We start from the raw sequence: 25,603 nt of genomic DNA on the forward strand, positions 1-25,603 counted from the left end.
CTACCCGAGCGGAGGATGGCCGAGAAACTGGCCCCCCCGGGAGAGCTGTTCCTGCGCAAGGGCCGCGAGTCGTTGGTCTCACTGGAGATGGACCGGCTGGCCCCGGGCGAGGAGTCCTCGGACAGCGAAGGCGAGCAGGAGGGCGGCTCCCACAGGCTCATCCGCAAAGTCTCCACCTCGGGCCAGATGAGGGCCAAGGTAAGAACGGCGCCCCCCCCCCGTTGGCTCACCCGAGTGAGCACCTGGCTTTCTACCTTGCCAGTCTTAGGCTCCGCGTCTGACTGGTTCGGCGAGGAGGGCGAGACGGAGGGGGCTTTTCCGTGTGAGGGGCGAGGAAAAGGCAGAAAGACATCCAGCCTTCTTAAGGGGTCCCCTCATCTTAAGCCACGGCTGGCTTTGCTGTGCCCAGTCTACTGGGTGGCATTGCCTTGACTTCTGTCCTGGTGGCAGCGGATTGTCAACTAGGCCAGGAGACCGCTGGTCTGCTCTCTGGCTGGTTTCAGGGTCTGTGTTGGAGGCAAGCGTGAGTGGAGCGGGGTGATTGAATGTCTGAATTCGGTTCTATTATTTGTAAATCTGATCCTGTGGCTTAACCTATTATGTGAAACCAACCAGTTGTGGTTTATTTGTTAAACCATGCTTAATCCAGAGGTTAACCTTCTGGCAAAAGCGCTAGTTTCACCAAAAAACAGAACCCCTACAAACACCCACTCTTCTAGGTTCACTGATGGCTGGTTCTGCAGAGGTGTTGCCATTTCAGATTTTTCCTCTTTCCTCCAAAGTTGGTTTTGAATGGCTTAACTCAAACTGGGCGTGATGTGTGCTAAGATGTGGGGTATGACTGCACGGATTACAGGGAGCGCCCTTTCATCTTTATAGCTTGAAAAAGCCAAAAGTTTCTCCTGAGTAGAGTCAGAGCTCGGTTTGGAACCACTTGTTTCCTAAAGGACTGTGTAAAATGTAGAAACGAGAATTCTGCAAAAAGTTTTGGTACCTGGCTCTGCATCTAGCATTCCCATTGATCTTTCTGTTTTGCACAGACCCCACCCCCACACCGCTCTACCCCTTTTGCTCTGCAGCACAGGTGAGGGATCAGCAGATCTTCCTGAGTGCTTAAAGACCACGATGGTCCTGGTGGGAAATATTGGAAGCCAGAGATGAGGAAGCAGGTGGAGGAGGAAGATGCTTTATTGTTTCTTGGAGACAATGGGGGAATCAATTCTGAGCTATTACAGAAATTAGCTGATGCGTCTTCTCTGAAATCCACCCCAGATGATGACTTGTACAACCTTGAGACGCTGGAGCGATTGACAGTCGAGTTAATGATAGGATGCTTGCCGGGACTGTGTCTGCTCTTTGCAGGCTGGGCTGGGTGCATAGCGAGGGGGAGGGGCGTTACCCTGAGGCGAGGGGCTTCCCTTGGGGACCTCGGAGAAACAGGTGCAGCGACTGAGGCACTGAAGGAGCTGCGTCCCAGGAGGGCTTTTTCTCACCAGGACAGGGGCACCGTTTGCTGACTAGGTGGGAGGCAGTGCAGAGCCAGGCCATTGGAACGGGGGGGGGGACACATAGCCCAGCAGGATGCTCTAGGAGGTGGAACATTGTGCTCTGGTTTTAATTTCCTAACGGCCTTTTCAGGCTCGTCCCTTGGAGATTACCTACCGCCTTCAGAGTGGCTCTCTTGCAGCCAGAGGCTCCAGACTGCTTGGGCCTCCGGGGCAAACCATCTGGAGTCAGAGCTGAGTGTTGCTCAGTGGAGTAGACCAGGCCTTTATTTCTTTAGATCAGAAAGGTGTTGAAATGCATAGATGGGACTCACGGGCCGTCTCCTTCTGCCTTGGCTGGGCAGACAGGCCAGCTCTTGGGTTAATGTCCCCACGCTGGTCCTCGCTCAAAGAACTGGAGCCATTGGGAGAGAGTCTCTGCTCCTGAATTGGGATCTGTTCCAGGGTGGGGCAGCTTCCATCCCAGAAAGTGGTTCCTCAGCTCCAGGCCCAAAGAGGTTTCACTGGGTTGCAGTTCTCCAAGTGCGGACCTTGCGAGGAGGCCGCTGAAGCCTAGGATTCACATCAAAACAGAAGCCTGCCCTGCTAGAGCACAGCTGCCAATCCTGAAGGGCTTTTAAGCTTTGGTAGGTGACATGACTGGAATCCTCATATTGGAAGCAGGATGTGGGAAAAGAAATCATTCCTCACCGACATTTCCCTGCACGTGATGCCCTTGAATTGTAAGGCTCCATCCCATTATTTTGGCCAAAATCGTTTCGTATTCTCTCATTTTCAACTTACTTGAGCTGGTGACCATGGCTTCCTGTGGCAGTCAGCTCTGTAGACTTTGTTGAACAAAGAAGGTCATTAGAACTGATGCTTTGCTGTGAACTTTCTCTGTATTTTGACAGGAGGTAGCACTGTGCCTTCAGTCTGAAACGATGCTGGACAGATTTGTTTCCTGCCCTCAAACGGGATACTTGAAATTGCAGCTGCTTGAGCTGCTCACTCCTTACAGACGGATGTTCATGCACTTGATGTAGAGCTTGTCAGGTACCCCAGGAGTTGCTTCGCTTGGCTGTAGTGCATCAGAGGGCAAGGCATACCTGCTGCCCTCAGCCCGGCTCTCCCGATGCTGCATTTTCTCTGGTCATCAACCAGCAACTGAAAATGCCTCCCAAACTCCTTGGATTGTCTTTGCTCAGAGTTCTGCAGGTCTAACAAGGTCAGAGTTTCCCTAGGAAAACATCCAATGTTTATTCTGCACCCCCCATCAGCTAGTCATGGGGGGTGGGATTGTCAGCTCCATGGAACCGTTGCTTGGCACCCCCAGTACAACAAAGGTCAATGGTTGTGTCTGTGCGCAGCGGAGCAGAGAGGGAACTGCTGCAAAAGAAACTGGTCTTGGACAAGGGCTGGTTGGCGGCTGGCATTACACTTTAGCACGAACACCAAACTGTTTACGCTTTCTGGGCCAGCAAGACCCAGGGAGTGGGTGTCCAGTGCTGCCTGGCTGCTGTCCTAGTGCGGTAGCTGGCTGCACCTGGACAACTGCAGCCCCATGAATGGACGCTGCTCTTGGTGCCCAGCCTCCCTCTGGCATGGCCTTTCCTTGGCCACGAGATGCGTTCTGCCAACCTTTGCCTCTGCCCAGAGCACCCCCAGCCCCCCCTTCCTGGACAGACGGTGCCTGTGGAAGGGGCAGTGCCAAGGGGCAGGTGGAGCTCTTCTCCCCCCCGCCTCTAAATCGGGGGTTCCAGCTTTTTAGCAATAAGAGAGAAATACAGGTACCACCACAGCTGACACAAACATTTCTGTTGCTAAGCAAGACCATTGTTAAGTGAGTTTTGCCTCATTTTATGAGCTTTCATACCACAGTTGTTAAGTGAATGACTGCAATTGTTCAGTTAAGGACATGGTCGTTAAGTGAATCTGGCTTCCCCCCTTGACTTTGCTTGTCAGAAGGTTGCAAAAGGTGAATACATAACCCCGAGACTCTCTGACCGTCATAAATATGAGCCTGTTGCCAAGAAGCTGAATTTTGATCACGTGACCATCGGGACACTGCAACGGTCGTAAGAGTGAAAAAGGGTCGTAAGGCACTTTTTTCAGTGCTGTTGTAACTTTGAATGGTCACTATATGAAGGGTTGTAAGTCAGGGACTGCCTGTGCTAAGAATTATATAATGTAATGAAAGTCGCGGCTTTTCAAACCAAAGCGGGCTCAGATCTTGTCGAAAATGTGTCCAAAACATCTGGCTCTTTTTAAGTTCTCTAGCGTCTTCTGGGAGGCGGAGCCAGGGCTGCTTTCACTACAAGGATGGCACTCGGTTGCCCAAGCACAGTAGCTCCGACAGCAGATCTAGAGGCGTGCTGGGCTCTCATCTTCCTTCTCCGTCATCATGTTCCCTGCGGGAGACGGCAGAGCGCTTCCCCCTCCCCGGCTCAGGGAGCCAGCCTGCTGGGTGGGCTGGAGGCCACGCTCAGTGGGCCACTGGCCTGGGCAATGCCAGCCGGTTGGACATAGCATGAAGCGGGGCTGCCATAGTTGGCTTTCCCCCCCCTTTCACCAGCCGGCGAAAGCAGCCCCTTGGCCTCCCTTTAGCTGGCCTGCTAAGGGATGTGTGTTTCTCCCGCTTTCTTGTCCCTCGGTGAAAAGTGCCCACGCTGCCATGGTCTTTGCTTTCCGGGAATGAGCGTTTGCACTGGGACCTGGACAAGAAGGGCCCAGAGGCGGAGGAGGAGCAGAAGGAGGAGAAGAAGAAAGCGGCAACGGGATGTTTGGAAGAGCAACAGAACTGCATTAGGTCTGCTGGGCAGACATCACTTAGCTTTAATTATGTTTTCAATTAATTAATGTGGAATCGGCCTTTTTATGGCTCCCTTTCAAAATGCTTTTTAAATTAATATTACACTGGCTGTCGTCCACTTCTTGGATGTGGAGTCTGATTTCACATTTTCATTCCTTTAAGGGTTTGGATGGAAATTACCTAGCCCTGTGCACCTGCCATTGCTGCCCCTGAAATCTCCCTTTTTTGTTTTCTCTGTCGAAAAAGATAGATTGGAATATTCTGGTGGCAGCTCTCTGGGGCCTCCCACGTGCAAGCTGTTAACCTGGCTTGCACTAGCACACAGTATTTGTACAGCCACTTGTCCTGGTTAAAGCCGAAGAATAGTAGAGGTTGGTCTGCCTCTTGACTCGCTGTCCCACACGAGGATCCAAGTGGTTGAGCTCAACAGACAGATATTAAAAAGAAATCCAACCGAGCGGATCTCGTAGGCCAAAGCTTTGCCCTTCATTGCTCTGTTTCTAGATTAGCTTCTTCATCCTGGTGCTTTGGAACATTTTGGGACCAAGACCTCTGAGAATTAAATTCAACCCCCACCCCCCGCAAGGGCTGAGTTGAAGAAGGCTGACGCAGAACCAACACCTTATCTCCCCTGTCTAGGGCCCAAAAGACCCAGATTCTAAGGAAAACATTTCTCCAGGGTCTGCCTTCAGCATAAAAATAGCATTTATTCCTCTTTTTTATCTTTTCCATTTTCTTGATGGTCTACATGGAATTAATATTAAGAATTAGTTTGTACTCAAGCGTATATTCCTAGTATAAATGTTAAGATTCTGACTTTCTGATTTGAGGTCAGTGACAGAAAGATGTGAGCTCTATTCCCAGTTAGTTTTCTCTCCCTTGTGCTTCTTCAGCCCAAGGACACAGGATTCTTCCCATTCTCCCTCAAGGCAGTTCACACAATGGCATGTTGCTGGCCAGACGGGGAATGACTGAAATGTTGTTAAGAGAAAGGAGCTTACAGGCTACTTTGGAAGCCGTTGCTAACCAGAAGGGAGCCTGAAGGATTCCTGTCCCCCTGACGCCCCTTTCTCACTCTGTCCTCTTCAGGGAGGGGGGCAGATGGCAGCAGCGGTGCCAGATCACACTAGGTGGAGGGGGCTCGCTTGGTGCTGCGAATGTGCTGGTGGTGGCAGCATGTTCCTTTGTGTGTCTCGCTTGTGATGAGTCACCGCTGCAGACGCTGAAGCAGAAAGAGGGGCTACTGGCCTGGGGTGGCCATCTGTTGGGCCCCCCAGGCTTGCCCAACTTGTGAGGTGTTTTGTTCTGGGCTGACCTGGTCTGCCCCACATTTGGGATCAATCCTGGGGAAGGTGGCTCATTGGCCCCCACTCTGACCAAAGGAAGATGAACAGAAGCGGGGGGGGGGGGGGCGGCAGAGCGAAGCCACCGCCAAAGGGAGCCAGCTCAGGAATGCTTGGCTTTGGCTGCTCCCAGCACCCTGGAGAGCGCTCCTGTGGCCAGGCTGAGGGGCCTCAGAACTTCCCCACTTGCCCTCCTGGTCCTTGCCTGCAGCTGCTCAGGATGAGCAGGGGGGGGGGAAGCTCCTCCCAGAGAGTTGGCAGCTCTAGGGCACCCTTGGGCAGAGGTTCGGCCTTTCTCCACTTCCTCAGGGCAGAGACCCCTTTAAGCTGAGCTGCCTCCTTCGCCCCGTCTTTTGCTTTCTGGTCCCTGCTGCCCCAAAGCAGGTGTTTTCCTCTCCAGAACAAGCTGCAATGGCCATAAGCCCCATAAAGAGGTATAAAGAGAATCCCTGGCAAAGGGGGGAGGGGGATTTGCATCCATTGCCCAGTAGGAAATCTTTCTTTGATGGGTAGCACCTGGTCCCCTAACAACGTCTCGAAGGAGGAGGCGGCAGCAGCAGTCATTTTTCCTACAGGGAAGGAGGAGGAAGGGGTGTCTCTCCTTACTGAGCTGCCACCAGGGAACAGGGGGGGCTGTGCATAGCAAATGCAGCCGGCCTGGCCTGCCTTTCTCATTGGGGCCCAGCAGACTGCATGCCCCTCACTGGGATGGGCAAAGTAAAACGGTAACCCAAGTATCAGTGCCCTTGTGGGGAGCCAAGAGGCAGAGGAGGGGCACCGCTTTTCGGGCAGCATCCGCTTGGCTTCTGGGTAGGGAGACTGAGCTCTTCCCAGGCAGGGAGCAGGCCCAAGGGTTGCCTTGCCCAGGCCAACACAGGGGAGATGTGCCATGGTGCCAGGTTCCAAGGCTTCCGGCCTTCAGGGGAGGCTCCTCTCTAGGTTTGCCCTTCCCTGTGCCTCCTGATGGGCTGCTATCATGTTCCCTTCTACCTGTGGGAAGCACTTGTTATGCAGCTGAAGGGAGCTGGGATCAGGGCAGGCCACTGGCATCTCACCTCTCTGTGCCAGGCCATCCTTGAAAAGGGCACCCCTCCCTGTGCCTCTCCCACTGTCAGGTGTTGGTCTCTCATTGCTGCCCCTTGGAGAAGGAAACGAGCCATTCACCCCCCCACAAGGTAGGCTTCGCTTTTGGGTTGCCTGCTGCCAGGGTTGCCCAGGTCATGGGTCTCCTGAGGGGGGAGTGTCTCAGGAGTCCATTACAGCCTTTCTTTGCCCCCCCCCATGGAAGGACCCCAATTCAAATTAGACAAAGGACCCCTTTTCCTTTTAATCATTATCCTGGGCAACCTAATAGGTTAAATAGGGATCCCCAAATGTTCCCTTTCCAGCGAGCTCCAAAATGTCGGAGCCCTCTCAGAGAAGGGCCCTGAAGACTTCAAGGCTCCATTTTATGAGCGCTTTCTGAGGGGGAAGCCAGGGCTGGGCTTCCAGCTCTGGCACCCTAGGCTGCCCCTCCCGGTCTGAGGAGGCCCCTCCTGGCCCCACACTTCCCTCAACCTCTGACCCCCCCTCCCAGGCAGCCTTGCAGAGGCACTTCTAGGCCAGCCAGAGAAACTATTTTTAGATGTTCCTGCCCGGTGATAAGGTCGCCCCCTTCCCCCAGCCCCGCTGCTGCAGCCACCGCTCGTGACCGGGAACTCGGCCCGTGGACTGCTGCTGTCTGGGGCGCTGGCCAGGGCCTGTCTGGGACCCTCGTTCCTGCCCCGCCTCTTCACCTGGCCTGAGTCTGTGCGCCATTCCCTGCCCTGCTGATCTGACTAGCCATCTCTGAGCTAAAAGATGCTTAATTTGGGGAGGGGGAAGAGAGGAGGGGTTAATGTGCTGATCATCAGGCTATCTCCTACACAGTCTCCCTTCTCCTCCTCTTCTGGATATTGACGTCAGATTGCAGTCGCCTTCTTGGCTGAAAATCAATCCACGGTCTTCACAACACAGTGGCCTCTTTCCTCCATCACACCCTGCAGCCCCTAGGGGCAAACTCCCCCACTTTTGCTCCTGGGCAGTGCAGGGCCCCAGGTCTCCAGGTTGCTGCACGAGGCAAGGCCTGGGGGCCTCTGGGCCACACTCCTCAGCAGATAGAGCCTCCTTGGGTCGCTGATCCTGATTTCTTGGCAGCTGCAAGAGGCTGTGGGGTCCACTCCTCCAGCCGCTGGCCTGCCTATCTGGCCTTGGAAAGGGGGCTGAGGCAGCCGCTTCCCCTGGCAAGACTCAGGCAAGGGGGGGGCTTGGAGTTGAGCCCTCTGCCACCACAGCAGCAGCCTCACTTTCCTCCAGTTTCTGTGAATTTTGCAATGCCCAGCTGTGGAAAAAAAGCATGTGTGAGAAATACAGGAAGGAGTGCCAATCGCTCAGCAGAACTGGAAATTGCACCCGCGTTTCCTGAGTCGCAGTGAAGACAAGTGCAGCTCTGTTCAACAGGGGGTCCTTGCTCTGTTGCCATCAAGCCTGGCCTGCCCTTTTTCTGGATAGTTGCCCTCAACAGAAAAAGGCCCTTTGCCAAATGAATGTGAAAAAAGATCAAGGCAAGAAATGGCCACAGCCCCTTTCCTCTCCCCCCCCCGACCCAACCCCCTCTGAATGAAGAGCCCTTCCGCTCTGCCCCCCCCCCAGCTCTGGTTCAGTCATTCATTTGCCTTCTTCCACTCATTTGAAACATATTTATTTATTTAACAAATTTATCTACAGTCGCTGCCCAACTCTCCTGTTGGTGACTCAGGTATGGATACTGCTTAGAAACGAGTTACGCTCCCTGGCTGTTGCTTTCTTGGTCTTATTCTCTCAATCAGGTTTCATGGTGTGTATGATTGTTCTGAAGTTTGATGATTTAGCATGTTGTATGCCCTTCTGGAGTGCCCATTTTGAAAGAGGGCATAGAAATGTTTCTAAAAGTATTGTACAAGCACTCTTCCAAAGATGTTGAGAAACCTTTCTGCCTCTGTTGCACAAAGCTTTGGAGAAGAAGCTTCAGGAACGAAGCCAAAGAGCCAAAAAAACTTGCACTGGCCAGCAGTTCTGCTGCTGCATTTATTTGGCTTGTTCTTTGTCAGACGTGCCCAAGGGCTGCCTGGGCCAGGGTCCCGGCTTAGAAGTTGGCGCAGGTGCCAATAGCAGCCTCGTGCGGCCACTGCCTGCTTGCTGATGGCAGACAAGCTGCCACAGGGCTGTGGGCTCCTGTGGCTGGTCAGCTTCTCCAGTGCGCCTAGTGGAGAGTGCTGGTCTTGGGTGGACGGAAGCGGATAGGAACTCCTTGGAGTCCAGTCCGGTGCGTGAAGGAGAGGCGCACTCCCCGACCTCCGTCCTTCATCAGCTTGAGGGCCTACGGGGGACTTGGGTGTGCACAGTTGCTAGATCTCTTGCTGGGTTGGGCTGGGCCGTCCTCGCCAATCCAGCCGGGCTTCCTCACCCTTTTCTCTGTGCCGCTACAGCTGGCCGGCGGCCCCCAGCCCAAACCTCCTTGGAAAGGCTGAGTGCGCAGCGGGGCCTGGAGGGGCAGGGGGGCCGGCTTCTGTGCAGCAGCCATGGTAGACCCCCTGTAGACAGCCAATGCTGTCTGCATTTCTGGCCATCCAGGCTCCCCAATGAGCAGGACTTGCTGTGGAAAGAGCAGGTTCTTTGACCAAGACTTAATCCTCCTTTTTCTGGCCTGGTCATTCACAAGTGCACCCCGGTGCAAGAAGGAGCAGCCCCAAGTTTGCCCTTAGGGGATGAAAAATAATGCTCAAGACTCCATGTTCAGAAGAGGCCTTGCCAGGTGGGGTGCAGAGATTAGCTGGCCCCACAGGGTCTCTGGAGTCCTGAATGCAGCAGCCAGCCGAGTGGAGCCCCTTGTCCTGTCAGGTTAGCTCAGGCAGTGCCTGGCCCCAGAGCCCCTGGTACAGAACGAACCATGGTCAGAAGTATATTTGTGGTTGATCAACATACCCCTTCACTGGGGGAGGAGCAGCTTAGTTCAGGTTTTGTTCTGCTTCTTGTTTACCTGTCAGTCATAATGCCAGCCAGCAGCCTGAGTTTAAGGAAAAGCTCTTGTGTGGCAAACTGGGAGCCACTTTTGCAAACAGAACCAAATCAGCTGAGCATATGCTTTGGTTCCTGGTTGGGGGGAGGCAGATTCTTGAAAGATGCGGTTGAATGTGGACAGATTGATCTGCTCTCCTAGGAACCCCAGGGGAACTGTTGGGCAAGAGAGGACACAACTCGGGGTGGGGGGGTTGCTTTTGTTGGAAGAAGAAAAAGAACTCCATGATGGGTTCTCCCCCCCACCCACCCACGGTAGTTGTCAGCCATTTGAGGACAGAAGAAACACAAGAATGCTCTTGAGCTATCAAGTGGCAGAATGAGTGTGTCAGCCTTCCTCAACGGGCTGCCCTGGATTGCGCCTCTCAGCCAGGGTGGCCCAAGACTTAGGCAGGTGACTGAAGCTGAAGCTGTACTTGCCAAGACCGGAAGAGCGTGGTACAGCCCTCTCCGGGTTGAGGTTTTTGCGTCATGGGTCAAAAGTGTTCGGTAGCCCGCCTCGGCTCTCCCTGGGCAGCGGGTGTTCGGCTTCCTTCCCCAAGGGAGGATCAGGTTTTTCCGGTTCCTGTGGTGGAGCTTTTTGATCCCTCCGCACTGAGCTCTCCAATAAAAACTTACCTTTGTCCTCCTTGCCTTGGACCGGCTGATCCTCTGGCAGCCCGAGGTAGCCCGAGATGCCCTGCCCTCCTTTGCAGTGGTGGCAGGGGAGAGGCAGGAAGGAGTCCACCCAGCAAGGGCTGCAGGGGAGACCCGTACTTGCCAGAGGGCAGGAGGGAGTTTGCTTTGGGGCAAGGGCAAGGTGGGGCCAGAGGCTATAGAGGAGAGGTGCCCAGCCTTCCTCCCTAAGCTGCACTTGGCAGGAGGGCAGCCTCCCAACTTCTGCCCTGCCGTGCCCATATAGACATTACGAAGGCAACAGGTAATAGGAGTGGATCAGGCTGCCTGCTCTGAAGAAGCCCAGATCCAGTGGGTGCCGCTGTGGGAAGCTGTGGGACCCAGGATGCGACCCACTTACTCATTGTGGCTGCTGCAATCCTGGCAGGAGGAGCCGTGTCTAAGTCTCCCAGAGAGGGCCTGATGCAAAGGAGCCATATTTTCAATCTCTTTGCAGAAGAGTGTGAAGGAGGGGCTCTTGCTGAAGCAGACAAGCTCTTTCCAGCGGTGGAAGAGAAGGTTCTTCAAGCTGCGTGGCCGGACCCTCTACTATGCCAAAGATTCCAAGGTGAGGATGGCAAAGTATGGAAGGACTGCCAGCTTCCGCCCAGGAGCCCTGGGCATTTCAAAGAGCCCATATTTTGGCCTCTCCCCAAGAGGCAACGTACTCCCTGCCTTGCCCTGTGCAGAGATTCCCCGATCTGAGCAACAAGAACAAGGCTGGGGGTGGGGTGGGGTGGGGGACACTGAAATGGCTATGTGGAATGGACACCGCAGATCTCTTTAGGAAACAGACTTGAAATCTGCTGTAAACAGCCACAGGACTGTCTTGAAAATCCTGCAGTTAGCAAAGGGCTATAAGGGAGCTCTGCTCATTTTCCTGATCTGATTCTGAGCCAAGATGTTCTTTGCGAAGTGAAAGGGAAGCAGGGTGAGGGATTGTCTGGAGTTCAGGCTCCCTTTCCTCCTTGCTCTTCTAGTCATTGATCTTTGATGAAGTGGACCTGTCAGATGCCAGCGTGGCAGAAACCAGCACCAAGAACATCAACAATAGCTTTACGGTAAGTCTACCACACCAGCTGGCAGCCTTTCCGGTGGACTAGATGGGGTCAGAAACATGACATTGGGCTTCCATTTGGCACACCCACAAGTCTCTTCTCCCTCCTTCCCCAATCCATCATCCTCTGACTCGGCTGGGATCCCTAGAGCACTTTCCCTGTTTCAGGCCCTACAGATCATATTAGCTCACTTTGTCCTATATTTCCACATCTATCTACTTTTCTGGAAGGCTGGGTAGGTAGGTGGCTGTTGGAAAGAATCGGAGATAGAACCCATGTTGAAAGCATCAGCAGGCATCCTGTGTTACAAGTGATACAGAAACAGGCAGTGAGAACAAAATTCTCTCTGCCTGGAAACCGGAGAGCAAGCAGAGCTGGGCTGGATGCCCAGGCAAAGTAGCCCCAGCCGAGATGGCTTCTGATGAATGACAACTGCAGGACTTTTCTGCCTCCCTTCCCGTAGGTGATCACCCCGTTCCGAAAACTCATTCTTTGTGCAGAGAACCGGAAGGAAATGGAGGACTGGATCGGGGCTCTGAAGTCTGTCCAGAAATGGGAAATCAATGAGGTGGTTGTGTGATGGGGACCCTGCTGGGAGGGCCTGTGTGGGATGTCTTGGATTTAACCTCCCAATACGTCGGGGGCAGATCAGGCAGAGAATGGGGATGTGCTTTTTGTGGGTGCTGCCACCAATTGCCGTGCTCTGCTCCAGGCATCCCAGTTCAACATGGAGCACTTCTCCGGCATGCACAACTGGTACGCCTGCTCCCACGCCCGGCCCACCTTTTGCAACGTCTGCCGGGAGGCCCTGCCAGGTGTCACGTCCCACGGCCTCTCCTGTGAAGGTAGGTCCTTCTCCCCGGCAGAGGGGGCAGCCACGAGGGGCCTTTCTCTTCCCTCAGTGCGACTCTTCATCTTCTCTCGCAGTGTGCAAGTTCAAGGCCCACAAACGCTGCGCAGTGAGAGCCACCAACAGCTGCAAGTGGACCACACTGGCCTCCATTGGCAATGACATCATTGAGGACGAAGACGGGGTCAGTCCGGAGCTTCCTTGGGCAGCAGATTTGCCAGCCAGCCAGCCCCCCCCTTACCTCCCACAAGGGAGAGAGCTGGATGTGCAGACAGAAGCCTGTCCCTTGTTGTTGTTGCAGGTGGCCATGCCCCACCAGTGGCTGGAGGGGAACCTTCCGGTGGGTGCCCGCTGTGCTGTGTGTGACAAGACTTCTGGCAGTGTCCGGAGGCTGCAGGACTGGCGCTGCCTCTGGTGCAAGGCTGTTGTAAGCACCACCACCCCCTTCCCTAAACTCCTGCCTCCCGTAGGTGCCGGTCAAGAGGAAGAGCAGAAGGGGGCGACAGAGCCTGACTCCCCCATATATAAGAATGGGATTCCACTTACATGGGGGTGGAGAGGGGGGGACAGAAGGATGCTGAGCTCTTTGCTAAGGAGAGAAATGGGGGTTGCTTGGGCTTCCAGGAGGGACCCAGCCCATTTTGACTGATCAGCAGGGCTGGAAAACGAGAGAGCAGGACGGCTATTCCAGGGTTGCCTGGAAGTCTTCGCTCTGCAGAAGGGGAAGCGGCCTTACCTCCCCTCATCTCACTGGGTCCCTGGGAGAGGCCTGCAGGTGCCCTTGTGCTCTTCTGTTCAGAACTTGGGGGCCGGGAGCCTGCATGGCTTGAAGGCCAAGTCCACAGCTCCCCATCTTTTTCTGGGGGAAATTTGCTCAGGGGTTCCTCTACCCCCCTCTAGGTTCACAGTGCTTGCAGAGACCAGCTGGGCAAGAAGTGCCCCCTGGGCCAGTACAAGGTCTCCATCATCCCCCCCACTGCCCTCAACAGTATTGACTCCGATGGTAAGAGGGGCAGCTGGGAGCAGCCTGGGGTCCCCTCATCCCGTTGGGAACATTGGCAGTCACAGTCCTGGCCCCCTCAGAATGGAATCAGGTCCCAGAGAGCCACCCCTGGGCCAGCAGCATGTCATGCGCGTGGGGCCTTTGGGTCTTCAGGGGGCCTCTAGGCGCTGGTCCCTTCCGTGGGCAGGGATGGCATCAGAGCAGTGTGCCCATTTCATCTACAGAGGGTCTTAGAGTACCCTCTGCTGGGGATGCCCTCCATCCACTGGGCCAGCAGCCCTCCTCCTGCCTTTCAGAGCAGCTCGTCTTGCTGGGGCGGCTCAGATGGGTTGGTTGTTGATTGTCATTGGTGCACTTTGCTACAATTTCTCTAATTTGTAAAAGATTGTAGATTGTTGTTGCTTTCTGTCCTGTCAAAAGTTTGCCATCCTTCCTTCCTTGTTGTTCTCTTGCCCTCTGCTAAAGCAGAGGCTTCTGTTACTCAGAAGAGTAGCCAAGCTATTGGGGGCTTTTTTCCCAGTTTCGGGTGGCTTCCTAAATCTCAGGTGATGCTCTCACGCATCCCCAATCTATGCGAGCAATAATTGTGCCTGCCCTGGTTGGCTAGGACACTTGGCAATGCCAAGAGAGGTGGGGGAGCGGGCAGCAGGGCTCCAGGCTGCAGCAATCACAGCCTTTTCTTCCCCTGTGCCAGGATTCTGGAAGGCCACCTGCCCCTCCAGCTGCTCCAGCCCCCTTCTGGCTTTTGTCAACTCCAAGAGTGGGGATAACCAGGGGGTGAAATTTCTGCGCAAGTTCAAGCAGTTCCTCAATCCAGCTCAAGTGTTTGATCTCATGAATGGTGGGCCACACCTTGGGTAAGGGTCCCGATTCCTCAAAGCCACCCACTATCCTTCCTCATGTGGTGGCAGAGGGAGCCCAAGAGTTGAGGTTCTCCAACCAAGTTCTGGGCAATTTTGACTTTGGGGGGGGGGGACACACGTCCTTTCCTTGCAGCAGGCCCCATTTTGCCTGCCTGCTGGAAGAATAGCTGGTACTTGACTGCCCACTGCCAACTTCTGTTTCTTCTTCTTCTTTCGGCCAGGCTGCGGCTCTTTCAGAAGTTCTCCACCTTTCGGATCTTGGTGTGCGGTGGAGATGGCAGCGTTGGCTGGGTCCTGTCGGAAATTGACTCATTGGGACTACACAAGCAGGTGAAGGCCAGCCCCCCAAATCCCAGCCAGATCAAGAGTTGGGGAGCAAACTTGGCTTCTTGATTTTTTTTCTCTGTATCTAGAGTGGCTGTGTGCATGTGCACACACACAAATGGGCACCCTTGCCTGAATTCAAATCAGGAGGAGAAAACTTGTGACTGAGGTTTGTGTGTGCAGAAACAGGTGGCAAATAAGAAATTTTGGTAGTCTTGGAGGGTTTGAGCTCAAGAGAGCTTTGCATACAATTTGTGTAATTGTTGATACTTGTGAGGAGGAGACACAAGAGAAGCAGGAGGGAAAAATGATGCCCACCCCCAGCCTGCCTTTTTGGCATCCATAAAATGTTTGCTGCAGAAGATGCATTGACTAAGGTGCCACCAACCCCTTTGCTTTTGCCTTGTGGAGATGCATGTCTGGAGAACTGGGGAGCGGCAGGTCTTGGGGAGTTCAAGAAGAATTGAGACTGCCCAGTTTCCCCAAGGCCTGCGATGAAGCTGCATGCCATTTCAGCTATGCCAACCCTCCCATCATCCCTCTCTGTTTCTGCAGTGCCAGCTTGGTGTCCTGCCCCTGGGCACCGGGAATGACTTGGCCCGGGTGCTGGGCTGGGGCAGCCTCTGCGATGACGATACACAGTTGCTGCAGGTTCTGGAAAAGTTGGAGCGCGCCACCACGAAAATGTTGGACCGGTAAGGAGGGGTTCAGTCACAACCCTCCCCAAAAAGGAGGGCCAAGGGCTGAATGATGCAGGGAGAGGCCAAGGAGGACATTTAGCTCCTGTCTTGGGGGTAGAACAGGCTCTGCCATTTCAGCCCTGAGGACCCTCCCATGTCCGCATGCCTGGGGGAGAGGCACTGGAGACCCCCTTCATTTCCCCTGCAGGTGGAGCGTCCTGACCTACGAGGCCCCTAAGCAGTCGCCCCCAGTCCTCGAGGAAGACGAGAGCGAGAATCCCACCATCCAGGTTGGCAGGAGGTCTCTTTGAGGGGGTGCCTTGTCCTTGCCTGGGCCCTTCTGAGGAGTGGCCTAGGGGACAGTAGTGTGGGCTGTCTTCCCTTAGGCTCAGATTTCTCACTACGCTGACTCGGTGGCCCTCCACCTGGCAAAGATTTTGGAGTCCGACAAACACTCGGTGGTGATCTCCTCGGCAAAGTAAGGGAGACGTTCTTCCATCTGGGGTGGGGCAAATACAAGTTGCAAGCATCTCCACAATAGTTTGCAAGTTGTAACAACCTTTGCACAATTCCTGCCACCCCTCCCAAACCCCATTGCAGATTTGGCCTTGTTGTCTTTCCTCTGCAGTGAGAATTGCAGAATGAAGTCATTTGCTTTTCTTCCCTAGATTTAAATAGGATTCTGCTGTTTTTCCCACACCTCTGAGCTTCTGCGAATGTACATTAATATGCACTTTCTATCTACCCATTGAGAGTGCGTCCCACTTTATATGTAGATTTTAACTCCATATATCCTGCAGCTCCCATCAGTTTGCAGCTAAGAATGTTAATGTATAACAGATAAAGTTTAAATGTTCTGGGTGCCATTCTGAGTTCCCCCTGCAGGGTGCCCTCTACAAAACAGAACCTGCTTGTTCAAGGACCCGGCTGAATTGCTTGAGAGTTGCAACCTTGGTTTCTCTTTCTCCCAGATTCCTGTGCGGAACTGTGAATGACTTTGTAGCTGATGTGGGAAAAGCTTATGGACAGGCAGCTGACAACAAGCAGGAAGCAGCCATCATGGCTGGCAAGGCAAGGGGCTACTCAGAGCGTCTAGAGCACTGTTGGCGAACTGGGAGGGAGGATTACAAGAGCGTCAATGAGAAAATGCTGGGAAGACAGACAGGGATCTGCTGGGCACCCCTTCCTTTGTGCTTGGGGGGGGGATATCCCAACCTTCCCCGCTTGGGCGAGGCCAGGGGGGAGGTATTGAAGCTGCAGGCACATCCTGCACAGCTAACACCCTCCCCCCGCCTACCTCCAGTGTGCCACGCTGAGTGAGAAACTGGAGTCGCTGGTCCGTGAGCTGAACGAGGAATCACAGGCCGTCGTGGTACCGGAAGGCAGCTCTGCAGCCCCCGAGGCCAAGGAGCAGAGCATTGTCCAGCCCAGCCCTCGGCCTCCTGGCGTCTTCAGGTCCAAGGAGCAGCTCATGCTAAGGGCCAACAGCCTCAAGAAGGCGCTGCGCCAGATCATTGACCAGGCAGAGAAAGGTGAGCTGCAGCCCTGCCTCGGTGGCCGCAGGGAAACAGATGGAGATGCAAGGCTGGGTTAGTACCAAGACTGGCTTTGGTGGGCCAACAGCCCAAATGTGTCAGAGGGCTATGATTCTGCTGGATGTGAAGGGCGGACATCAAGAATGGCCTCCCCAACAGAACTGTGGTGGGCGTCGTCTGCTGGGTCCCAAGGCCCCTGTGGCTGGCCATGGTGGAGGGAGCGCTGCTTCCAGTGCCAGCTGCTGCCTCTGCTACTGTAGTACTTTCCGTCCTTTCATTACAGACAGTTTTGCTACTTGTAGAGCAAATAGTCCTTTTAAAATCCCTTTTGATGTGCCGACTGTGGAAACCAGGGCACTGCAGGGCAGAGCAAGTCCCTCTTTAGAGTAAGCTGGACCTGTGCTTTTATTTCCTCCTGCCAGCGGTGGACGAGCAGAACAAGCAGACTCAGACCTACCGGAGCCTCTCGGGGGCCAGTAAGAAGGACAGTGGTGAGGACTTCAATAGGGAGATGGAAGCACCGAGTAAGTCTCTGGGATGGCTGGCTGAGGCTGCGAGGGAAGGAGCGCAGGGCCAGGCCCTGGAGGGAGGGAGGGAGGGTGTCCATTGCCTCTGCTGAGGTTAGGCAATGCTCAGATGCTCCATCCTGAGTGGGTTTGGAGTGGCAGGGAGCTAAGTTGAGGCCAGCCACCTCTCCTGAGCTGCTCAGACTCTCTGGCTGGGTCTCTTCCAGAGTCCCGCCGCGATACGGTCATCTCCACCACTTCCTCCCTCTTCCTGGATCAGCCTGAGCGTTTCACCCCTACCCCTTTCTCCGAGGACCCTGATGCTGTGTGAGTGGCCTCTGGATGAGTGGAGCAAGGGCCGCGTCAGAGACTTCTCCAGCCTGCATACAGCAGGAGAGCGATTCGGTGTTGCAAGAATTGCTGGCTATTGAGAGAAAAGGTTTCTCTGCTCTTCCCTTCATGCGGCATTTAAAAATGCCAAATGGGCCTGGCAAATAGTCAGTCCAGCAAACACATTTTAAACTGATGCCCCATGTCCATCTTAAAGAGCAGCAGAATGAAATAGTCCCCTAGGCCTGAATAAGCGGCACAGTCAGAGGATCCTGACTTTATCACCCAAGGGGGTATCCTGTTGTGCGTCTGGAAGAAGGCTGAATTTCCCAAAGCTCACACTTTTTTTTTCAGATATGCCTCAACAAGGCACTGCCAGAGTGGGCTTTGCATGTTCTCACAGTTGGCATGTCCACTTTTGCCATGTGCTGAGGATATTTGCATGGGAAACTCCCTGGTTTCATCCGGTTCACGCAGGAGACAGAACAGCCCCAAGAAGAAGGCTGTCCATCTCCTTGCTAGCCAGACCTGCTTCAGCAAATTCCCTCCCATCAGAAAAGGCTTGGACACTCTCCTCCACTTCCAGTCACCTTGAAAGGCTTGGCCCACCTCAGTCTATTAACATCCTTCAAGGAGACAGATAAACAGGTCTCTGGAAATCAGCCAGGGCTTCATTTAATTTTAGCCTGCTTTGGGAGACTGGAAGATGTCACAGTCACATCAATCAGGGGTCTGATCTTAGAGCCATCTAGCCCCCCTCTCAATCCTTCTGCATTTCGGTGCCTCTTGCGCTGGTGTCCAAATGCTCTTGCCCATCTCCCTGCTGTGCTCAGAAACTGAGAAAACAGACCTACTATTTGTATTCTGATGCTGTATTCCTGGTTCTGCTTCAATGCTTGTTGCTGAATTATTTCCTTTCCCTCCATCTGCTGGTTCCAGACAATTTTCTGAAAGGTGCGTCATGAATAACTATTTTGGCATTGGCCTGGATGCAAAGATCTCGCTGGAATTCAACAACAAGAGGGATGAGCATCCAAAGAAGTGCAGGTAAGTCTGAATGCTGCCAAAGGCAGAAGTCCAGAGGCCCCCGAAATGGAACCCCCCTTGTCCAGCTTCAAAAGTCTCCGGTCCGGTCCGTGTGCATGTATGTACAGAGAGACTATAACTGCTTTTGATAGCTGACTGGCTATCTGCTTGACTCTGGAGGAAAAAACCCATTTAATTCTCTGAGGGGGAGAATTAAGTGGGGGGAGGAGGAGGAGGAGGAGGAGGAGGAGGAGGAGGAGGAGGAGGAGTTGGCTAGGAGCAGATTAAACCTAGCAGGCCCGAGGAAAGCCAAGCAGGGGGACGCTCTCTTGGGCAGGGCACCCATGCTGCAAGAGGCTTTAGGAGCCTGGGAATCATGGCGGTGGGCAGGCTGCCCTGTCATGCTAGAAGGAAACAGAAAGACACCCACTGTTTGGTTGCCTTTGCAGCAGCCGCACCAAAAATATGATGTGGTACGGGGTCCTGGGAACGAAGGAGCTGCTGCAGCGGACCTACAAGAACCTGGAGCAACGGGTCCAACTTGAGGTACTGCAAAGGTGGCTGCCCTTCCTGCCTGAAGGAGGATGGCTGTCCAAGCACCAGAGCCTGAGCCTGCTGATAGGCACCTCCTGCCAAGAGAAGGGGGCTGCTTGGAGCACTCTCCAGGCACTCAGGCCTCTGTGTGCCCTCAGAAGTGGATGCTCAGTGCTTCTCTCCACTCTCTTCCAGTGCGACGGGGTTCCCATTTCCTTGCCCAGCCTGCAGGGCATTGCCGTGCTTAACATTCCCAGCTATGCAGGAGGCATCAACTTCTGGGGCGGCACCAAGGAAGACAGTGTGAGTTTCTGGCACTGAGCACCTGCCTCTTGGTCACAGATGCCACGAACGGGTTCCTGATGCTTTTCCTTGTGTTTGTGGAGGGCCGGGGGATACTGGCTTCACTGTCACTATTGCTAAGAAGCACAACCAACCTCTTGACTTACTTGGCTGAGAACTGCGTAGACTCAGGTAGTCTGCATTTTAACATGGGTAGAACCATACTGAGGGGAGCATCCCAGGGTTTGGCTCAATGAAGCTTGGCCTTCTCCCTGGCAGAATTTTGGAGCTCCCTCCTTCGACGACAAGAAGCTTGAAGTGGTGGCTGTTTTTGGGAGCATCCAGATGGCGGTCTCTCGGGTCATCAATCTGCAGCACCACCGCATTGCCCAGGTGAGGCAGGGCCTGTGCAGGGCCCATTGCCTGCGCTGCCCATGGATCTTCCACAAGGAGGTCACGTGTCTCCCATTGCCTCGTCCCCAGTGCCGGATGGTGAAGATCACGATTCGGGGAGATGAGGGGGTCCCAGTGCAAGTGGATGGAGAGGCCTGGATTCAGCCTCCTGGCGTGATCAAGATCCAGCACAAGAACCGTGCCCAGATGCTGACGAGGGACAGGGTGAGTAACCCATTGCAAGTTGGGCGGTGGTCCCATGGGAATCTGGCAGCAGCTAAAATTTTGAGGTGTTTGACTAAAAGGGAGAGCCAGTCCTGTAGCCTCTGAGCATCTTAGCTCATTGGCCAAGTCTAGAACTGCCAGCATCCTGGCCAGTGCGAGACGGCCTTGTGCACTCAAGGCCCCAGCCTTGCTCTTGTCAGCCATGGCCAACTTGTGTCCCTGCAGGCCTTTGAGAGCACCCTGAAATCGTGGGAAGACAAGCAAAAGGGGGAGGTCTACCGAGCCCCATCCCGGCAACGGCTCAGCTCCCAGCAGTCCATGGAATACCTGATGGAGGAGGAAGCAACCCAGATGCAGCAGCTGGTCCGAGCCACTGAAACACTCATTAGCAGGTGCCAAACACGCCAGACCCTGAAGGTGACACCTCTGCAAAGTCTGCCCTGGAAGCCTTCACTGGCCTTGGGGAGCTGCTTCCCAGCAGGCACCAACGTGTGGCCTGTGCTTGTGGGAGATGCCTTCATGACGATGCTGTCTCTGTTCCCCACCACGGGTGACAGGGCAGCCTTGGGGAGCCTCTGTGGGCCAAGTGCTCTTTCAGTCTAGCCTCCTTCATGAGGTCTTAGAAGAACGGGGAGCAGGAGGAGGGAGTCCTGCATAGCTCCTGGCAGAAGGACGTTCACATTAAGCCACTTTGCCCTCCACTCGTGTTTTCATTCTTGATAAATGCATGATGTGTGGACTTCCAACTCCCAGAATTTGCTTTCTCTTGCAATCAGTAGAGACAATCCAGCTGATGTCACCTTGCTGTTGGCTTTGCCACCTCTATGGCTGAGAGACCATTTCCTTCTCTCCCTCGCAGAATCCGAGAGGCCGCCAAGTCCCGTAAAGGCATGGAGCAGGAGTTGGCACATGCCGTGAACAGCAGCTCACTGGCCCTGAGCGAGGTCCTGGCCTGCAAGAGCAGCAGTGGGGCTCTGGAGGTGAGTATCGGGAGCCGTCCCATGTGGGCGTGGAAGGACCCACTTGTAGGGCTGGGGATGCTCCCTGGGTGTCTCTCCCTTCAGCCCTGGCTGCTGGTGGCATGCCTTTCCCTGTCAGCCCCTGCTGACTCCTTTCTTTCCTGCTGGGGGCTGCAGCTGGTTAGCCGGAGCACAGCTATGGAGGTGTCTGTCAGTGTGAAGGCCTTGTATGCTGAAACCCAGGCTTTCCTAGAAGGAAATCAGGTGAGTGCAGGGCAGAAGCCACTGGTCATGCCTGTGTGCCCCACACATCCCTTGCCCTCTCTTGGGGCAAAGGCAGCCCTTCTCAGCAGCCTTTCTCACAGCAGCTGGATTCGCCCCAGCAAGAGGATGTCCTCCACCAGGCCCTGGGCACCGTCAGCCAGGAGCTGCAGAGGTTCTCTGACCTCCACTGGATGGCCCCTGTCTTGAGCTCAGTTGAGGAGGTGGGCACAGGTGCAGGTGGGGGTGGCTTCCCAGAAAGCCTGCGGCTGCTTTTCCAAGCAGAAACAGATGGCTACCTTGGAAGGAGGCCTCTGGAGTCCCCAGGCCAGTTTTTGGCCGGCCTGTTGGAGGCTCCAGGGTGGGAAGGCTGGGCGGCAGAGGTGCTGGGTGTCCAAGCCAGCCAGCAGGGAAGGCAGCCGGGTCATATTGGCCATTGCCACCGCCTCCTTTCTGCCCTGGCAAAGTCCTGGGAAGGGAGGCAGAGCATGGAGGGTCCCCAGCTCTGCTAGCAGCAGTTTCTCCTCCTCCCAGGTTGTGGGCCAGGAGGCTCCTGGGAGCAGCAACAAGGGCAGCCTGAAGCTACGGATCAATCTTGCAAAGCCCAAGAAGGAGAAGGAGAAGCTCCAGAAGCAGAGATCTGGCGGGGTCACCCCAGGTAATCCAGCAACCTTCCCAGAACCCAGAAGGCCAGGATGGGACACCTCAGCATCTGGATAAAGGAACACCGGGGAGGGGCCAGCTAGCTCACCCCACACGATGGTACAGCGTCCCCATAACTGGGGTGGGCGTGGGGTGGGAAGCAGTTGGTGGCCTGGGTGCTGCTTCCCCAGAGCAAGGCACAGCCCATCTAGAGGGGCGCAGATGCCCAAGGCCAGAAGTGCTGGAGTCCCTGCCCAGGGTAGGTGTAGATACTGTGGGTGCCACATCAGGCCACCAGAACTGCCTCCCCGTGCAGAGGAAGAACCTGAGACTAGATTTGGGAAGCATCTCTCTGCTTTGGGGAAGGGGTGAGGCGTTCCCAAGGAAGCCCACTACCCCATGGGGGAGCAGCCCCTTTGATCACACAGGAGGCTGTGAACCAGCTTTCCTACATTCGTCCGATCACCAGACCTATCGACGAATCGGGGGGGGGGGGGGCTGAGCCTGTACTGCACACGGGTTCAAGGGAGGCTGGCTAGTGGCAAGTGGGTTCAGCATGTTGGGTGAACAGAGCCTCACCTGGCTGCCCTTTTCTCACACTCAAGTCTGCTTTCCCCCCCACACCGCAGCTTCCTGCTGTTCCTCCCTTGCGTCTCCCTGTCTGAGCTTGCTTCTGACTATGCTGCTATGTGCCTGCCCCTCCCTCCCTCCCTTCCCCCAACTGACCATCCTGTAATTTTCCTTTTTGCCAGTGGACAGTTGGGGTCCAGCGGAGGTGGCCGCCTGGCTGGAAGTGCTTGATTTAGGGGAATACAAAGAGCTTTTCATGCGCCATGACATCCAGGGCTCTGAACTGATCCTGTTGGAGAGGAGAGATCTTAAGGTACCCCATGCAGTCTTGCCTGCGGGGGGGGGGGAGGAGAGGGAGTGCCACTGCTCCTGCTTGCCTGTCGCATGGCCAAGCTGCCCCTGCCTGCTCTGCCTCTTGTTGCCTGCCCTTCCACAAAGGCACAAGGAGGGGCTGCATATCAGTCCTCTGGGTGGGAGAAGGGGCAGGCTTCTTATACCCCAGCCATTCCCTTAATGGGAGGGCCGTGTGGGAGCTTGCCATAAGGATGGCTAGAGAACGAACCAGGTGGGGCTCTGCAGTTGACCCCCTGCTTTGCGTGGTGCAAAGGGGTCATTGGAGAGCTGGGAGAAATAGGGCCCACTGAATGGGGAGGCGGCCCGGTGCTTCCCTGAGCGGCGCTCTTCTCTCCACCCCCCTGCAGGAACTTGGGATATCAAAAGTGGGCCATGTGAAGAGGATCCTCCAGGGAATTAAGGACCCTGCCGGGCAGCAGTAGAGAACATCGTCCAAGGGAGATGGCTAGGTGGCCATCCTCCATCTTCACTGTGTCCACCGGAGTTGCCAGGCCTCGCCAGCACCGGGCTGAGGTCTTCTTGTGAGGACCACTGGAGTTTACATTTCCACATTTGCCAAAGATGGTGGCCTGGCTGTGCTCACCCTTCCTGGCCTCCACATCTCCCAGCCCCTCCATGTGGCAGCTGCTGTGGTCACCTTCCTAAGCTTGAATTGTGCTTCTTTCCACGCATGCCATTGTTTCCCGGAACCTGGGAGGGCGGTCTTAATCGAGTCTCTTCCATCAAGCCACACCCAGGGGGTTTTGTGCCAGGGCTGGGGAGGCTGATGGCAACTGGCTGGAGTGCTACCTGGGGTGCTCCCAAATAACACCCTCTTCTTGACATGCTAGTTTCAGAGTTGGGCAAGGGAAGCCTTCTTAACTAGCAATAGTCACCCAAGCAATTCTGCTTTTCCAGTTTGTCCACAGTAGCAACGGTGCCCTTGAGCAAGAGCAAAAGGCCTCTGCCTTTGCTGCTGACCCCCTGCCCAACCAGCCCTTTCCCCCACACTTCTGGCAGTGGCCCCCTCTGATGTCTGCCCTCATTTTTTGGATGGCCACAGAGCTCCTCGCAGTTCTTTTAAATAAAACCTTTTTCTCACTGGTCCCTGAAGCCCCACTGATGGCATCCATGGTGCAGTTCAGCAGATGGATAATTCCAGATCCGGTTTTCTTTCCTGATCCAGGGTCACTAAACTTTCAGCTTCTAAAGCATTCCTTTTGAGAGGCAGAGGGTTACAAACGCAGATGCTCAAATGAGACACCCCTCACGTTACTGGTAGGTAAAGACCCTGGGAAAGCAGGAAGCCCTTTGCAGGCTGCAGCCGCTACTGGGCCTCCCACCCACACAGCAGACTGGGCCCCGTGGGGCCAGCTTAGCCTGCTCTTGCACCCCTCCTCCAACTCTTGTTCCCCCTCTGCATCTTTGGCACATTGATCTAGTGTGTTGGAAAGTGATAAAAATGTACATACCTTGGAAAGCTATTTATTTAAAGAGTAATATATGCCATAATTTATTTTTCACCTATGTTGCGCAAATGCACTTTGGAATCTGTCTGTAGAGCCTGGAGCTTTCTGGGAGAGCCTCTCGGCCACTCTGGGCTGCTCCGGTGTGGAGGGGCTTTTAACTATGCTTGGCTGGGCTGCGTCAGAGAAGCCACGCACCAGCCGATTGCCCAGGGCAGAGACACCCCCCTGCAGTGTTTGACCAGCTCCTTAGAGCTGCTGGGAGGGCTGCCTTGTCTCCACCGGAGGACCCCACTGGCACTTGGGCACGTGGCTGTCTTGGCTGAGACAGCAGCCGGCATACCTTGGACCTCTCAGCCTGGTTTCCAGCTCAGTGTTGGCAGAGCCACTGTTGTCCCTGGAGGGCAGCTGCAGGGAGAGATCGCTTCTGCCATGCCAAGTGGACCGGCGGCCCGTGGGGCCAGATTTTCCCCATGTTAGGCATGTGTGCACAGCTGGGCAGGGCCCCTCTGCTTGGAGCTGGTTGCGATTGTGTCTCCATATGCAACAGCGATTTGTACTGAAAGTGGGCAAGGAGTGAAGACGTTGGCATACCCCTTTCTGCTGCAAATGAACCAACCAGCTCAGTTCTCGGTGCAAAGCAGCTGGTCTCTTCAGCTCACAGGCACGGAAAGGAGGAACGCCCAAGGAAAGCAGCAGGTTTGGGATTTGCCAAGCATATGGGAAGAGATGTCACGCTGGGGGATTTGCCTGCAATTGCCTAGAGACCCTGAATGATGGGCAGCTGCCCACAAAGTCAGGAGCAGAAGGAAGCCCTAAGTCGCCACCTGGTAGAACCTCTGCCCCAATAAAGATGGGGCAATGGGACAACTGTGCCCCCCCTCCAGCTTGGAGTCCCTCTCCAGCCGCACATCCTTTGGCTACGGCATCACCTGGGAGTTACCCACTGCAGCTTAGCAAAGGGGGGGCTGCTTTCAGATGTCCATTTAACCCCCTCCGTGCATTTTGGCTGCTCTTCCCTATAGCCTGATAGGGAGAGAGACTGCAGCCACTTCGCGGCAGTCGAGTGGGCAGTTTGCCCGAGTATGCAGGATGGAAGTTGGAAAAATAAGTCAGTGAGAAATGCTAGTCCTTAAAATGGGGGAAAGACCCTGGACTGTGGTCCCAAATGTCAGACATCATGGTGACAAAATAAATCTCAACTTGGATTTGATCTTGGAATAATGTTGTCTTCTCTTCCACATTCCCTGGGTGTGCCTATGTCTGTGAACACAGAGGTGGGGAATGTCCCCCTGGGCAGCTGAAGTGCTCTAGGGCTGGTGCTTACTCGCGCCCTCAGGACGAGACCCTCCACCTGAGACAGGCCAGTGACACGCAGGCCTTGCCCAGCAAAGGG

The 25,603-nt window shown here is 54.8% G+C and overlaps 1 protein-coding gene across 3 annotated transcripts; it reads left to right on the top strand.

Annotated features, from left to right (window-relative positions):
• Positions 1–25,380, top strand: LOC308673308 (diacylglycerol kinase delta-like). 3 transcript variants are annotated; one of them, XM_081336889.1, is made up of 29 exons: positions 1–198; positions 10,825–10,935; positions 11,348–11,428; positions 11,889–11,993; positions 12,138–12,270; positions 12,353–12,459; positions 12,577–12,702; positions 13,176–13,278; positions 13,973–14,135; positions 14,363–14,471; positions 15,021–15,160; positions 15,354–15,435; positions 15,532–15,623; positions 16,117–16,216; positions 16,449–16,677; positions 17,103–17,204; positions 17,414–17,513; positions 18,456–18,563; positions 18,992–19,088; positions 19,272–19,379; positions 19,638–19,751; positions 19,842–19,976; positions 20,202–20,368; positions 20,836–20,956; positions 21,113–21,199; positions 21,301–21,420; positions 21,731–21,854; positions 22,591–22,721; positions 23,110–25,380. In XM_081336889.1, exons 1-29 carry the CDS (start codon positions 16–18, stop codon positions 23,182–23,184), a joined length of 3,453 nt encoding a protein of 1,150 aa, XP_081193015.1. In that variant the 5' UTR covers positions 1–15; the 3' UTR covers positions 23,185–25,380. The 3 variants fall into 3 exon arrangements, with proteins under 3 accessions (XP_081193015.1, XP_081193013.1, XP_081193014.1); XM_081336887.1 differs by lacking the exon at positions 1–198 and adding an exon at positions 10,418–10,632 and having other exon boundaries at positions 11,889–11,996; XM_081336888.1 differs by lacking the exon at positions 1–198 and adding an exon at positions 10,424–10,632 and having other exon boundaries at positions 10,756–10,935; positions 11,889–11,996.
• The last annotated feature ends 223 nt before the right edge of the window (positions 25,381–25,603 follow it).

This window comes from Vipera berus, assembly GCF_964194415.1.
Source record: "Vipera berus genome assembly, chromosome: 11".
Lineage (NCBI taxonomy): Eukaryota > Metazoa > Chordata > Lepidosauria > Squamata > Viperidae > Vipera > Vipera berus.

Bases quoted from the DNA above. Each gene is read 5' to 3' on its own strand.
- LOC308673308 (XM_081336889.1), top strand. From the start codon at position 16: ATGGCCGAGAAACTGGCCCCCCCGGGAGAGCTGTTCCTGCGCAAGGGC. The intron at 12,460-12,576 runs GTCAGTCCGGAG...TTGTTGTTGCAG, and splicing joins TCATTGAGGACGAAGACGGG to GTGGCCATGCCCCACCAGTG. The intron at 15,624-16,116 runs GTAAGGGAGACG...TCTTTCTCCCAG, and splicing joins GTGGTGATCTCCTCGGCAAA to ATTCCTGTGCGGAACTGTGA.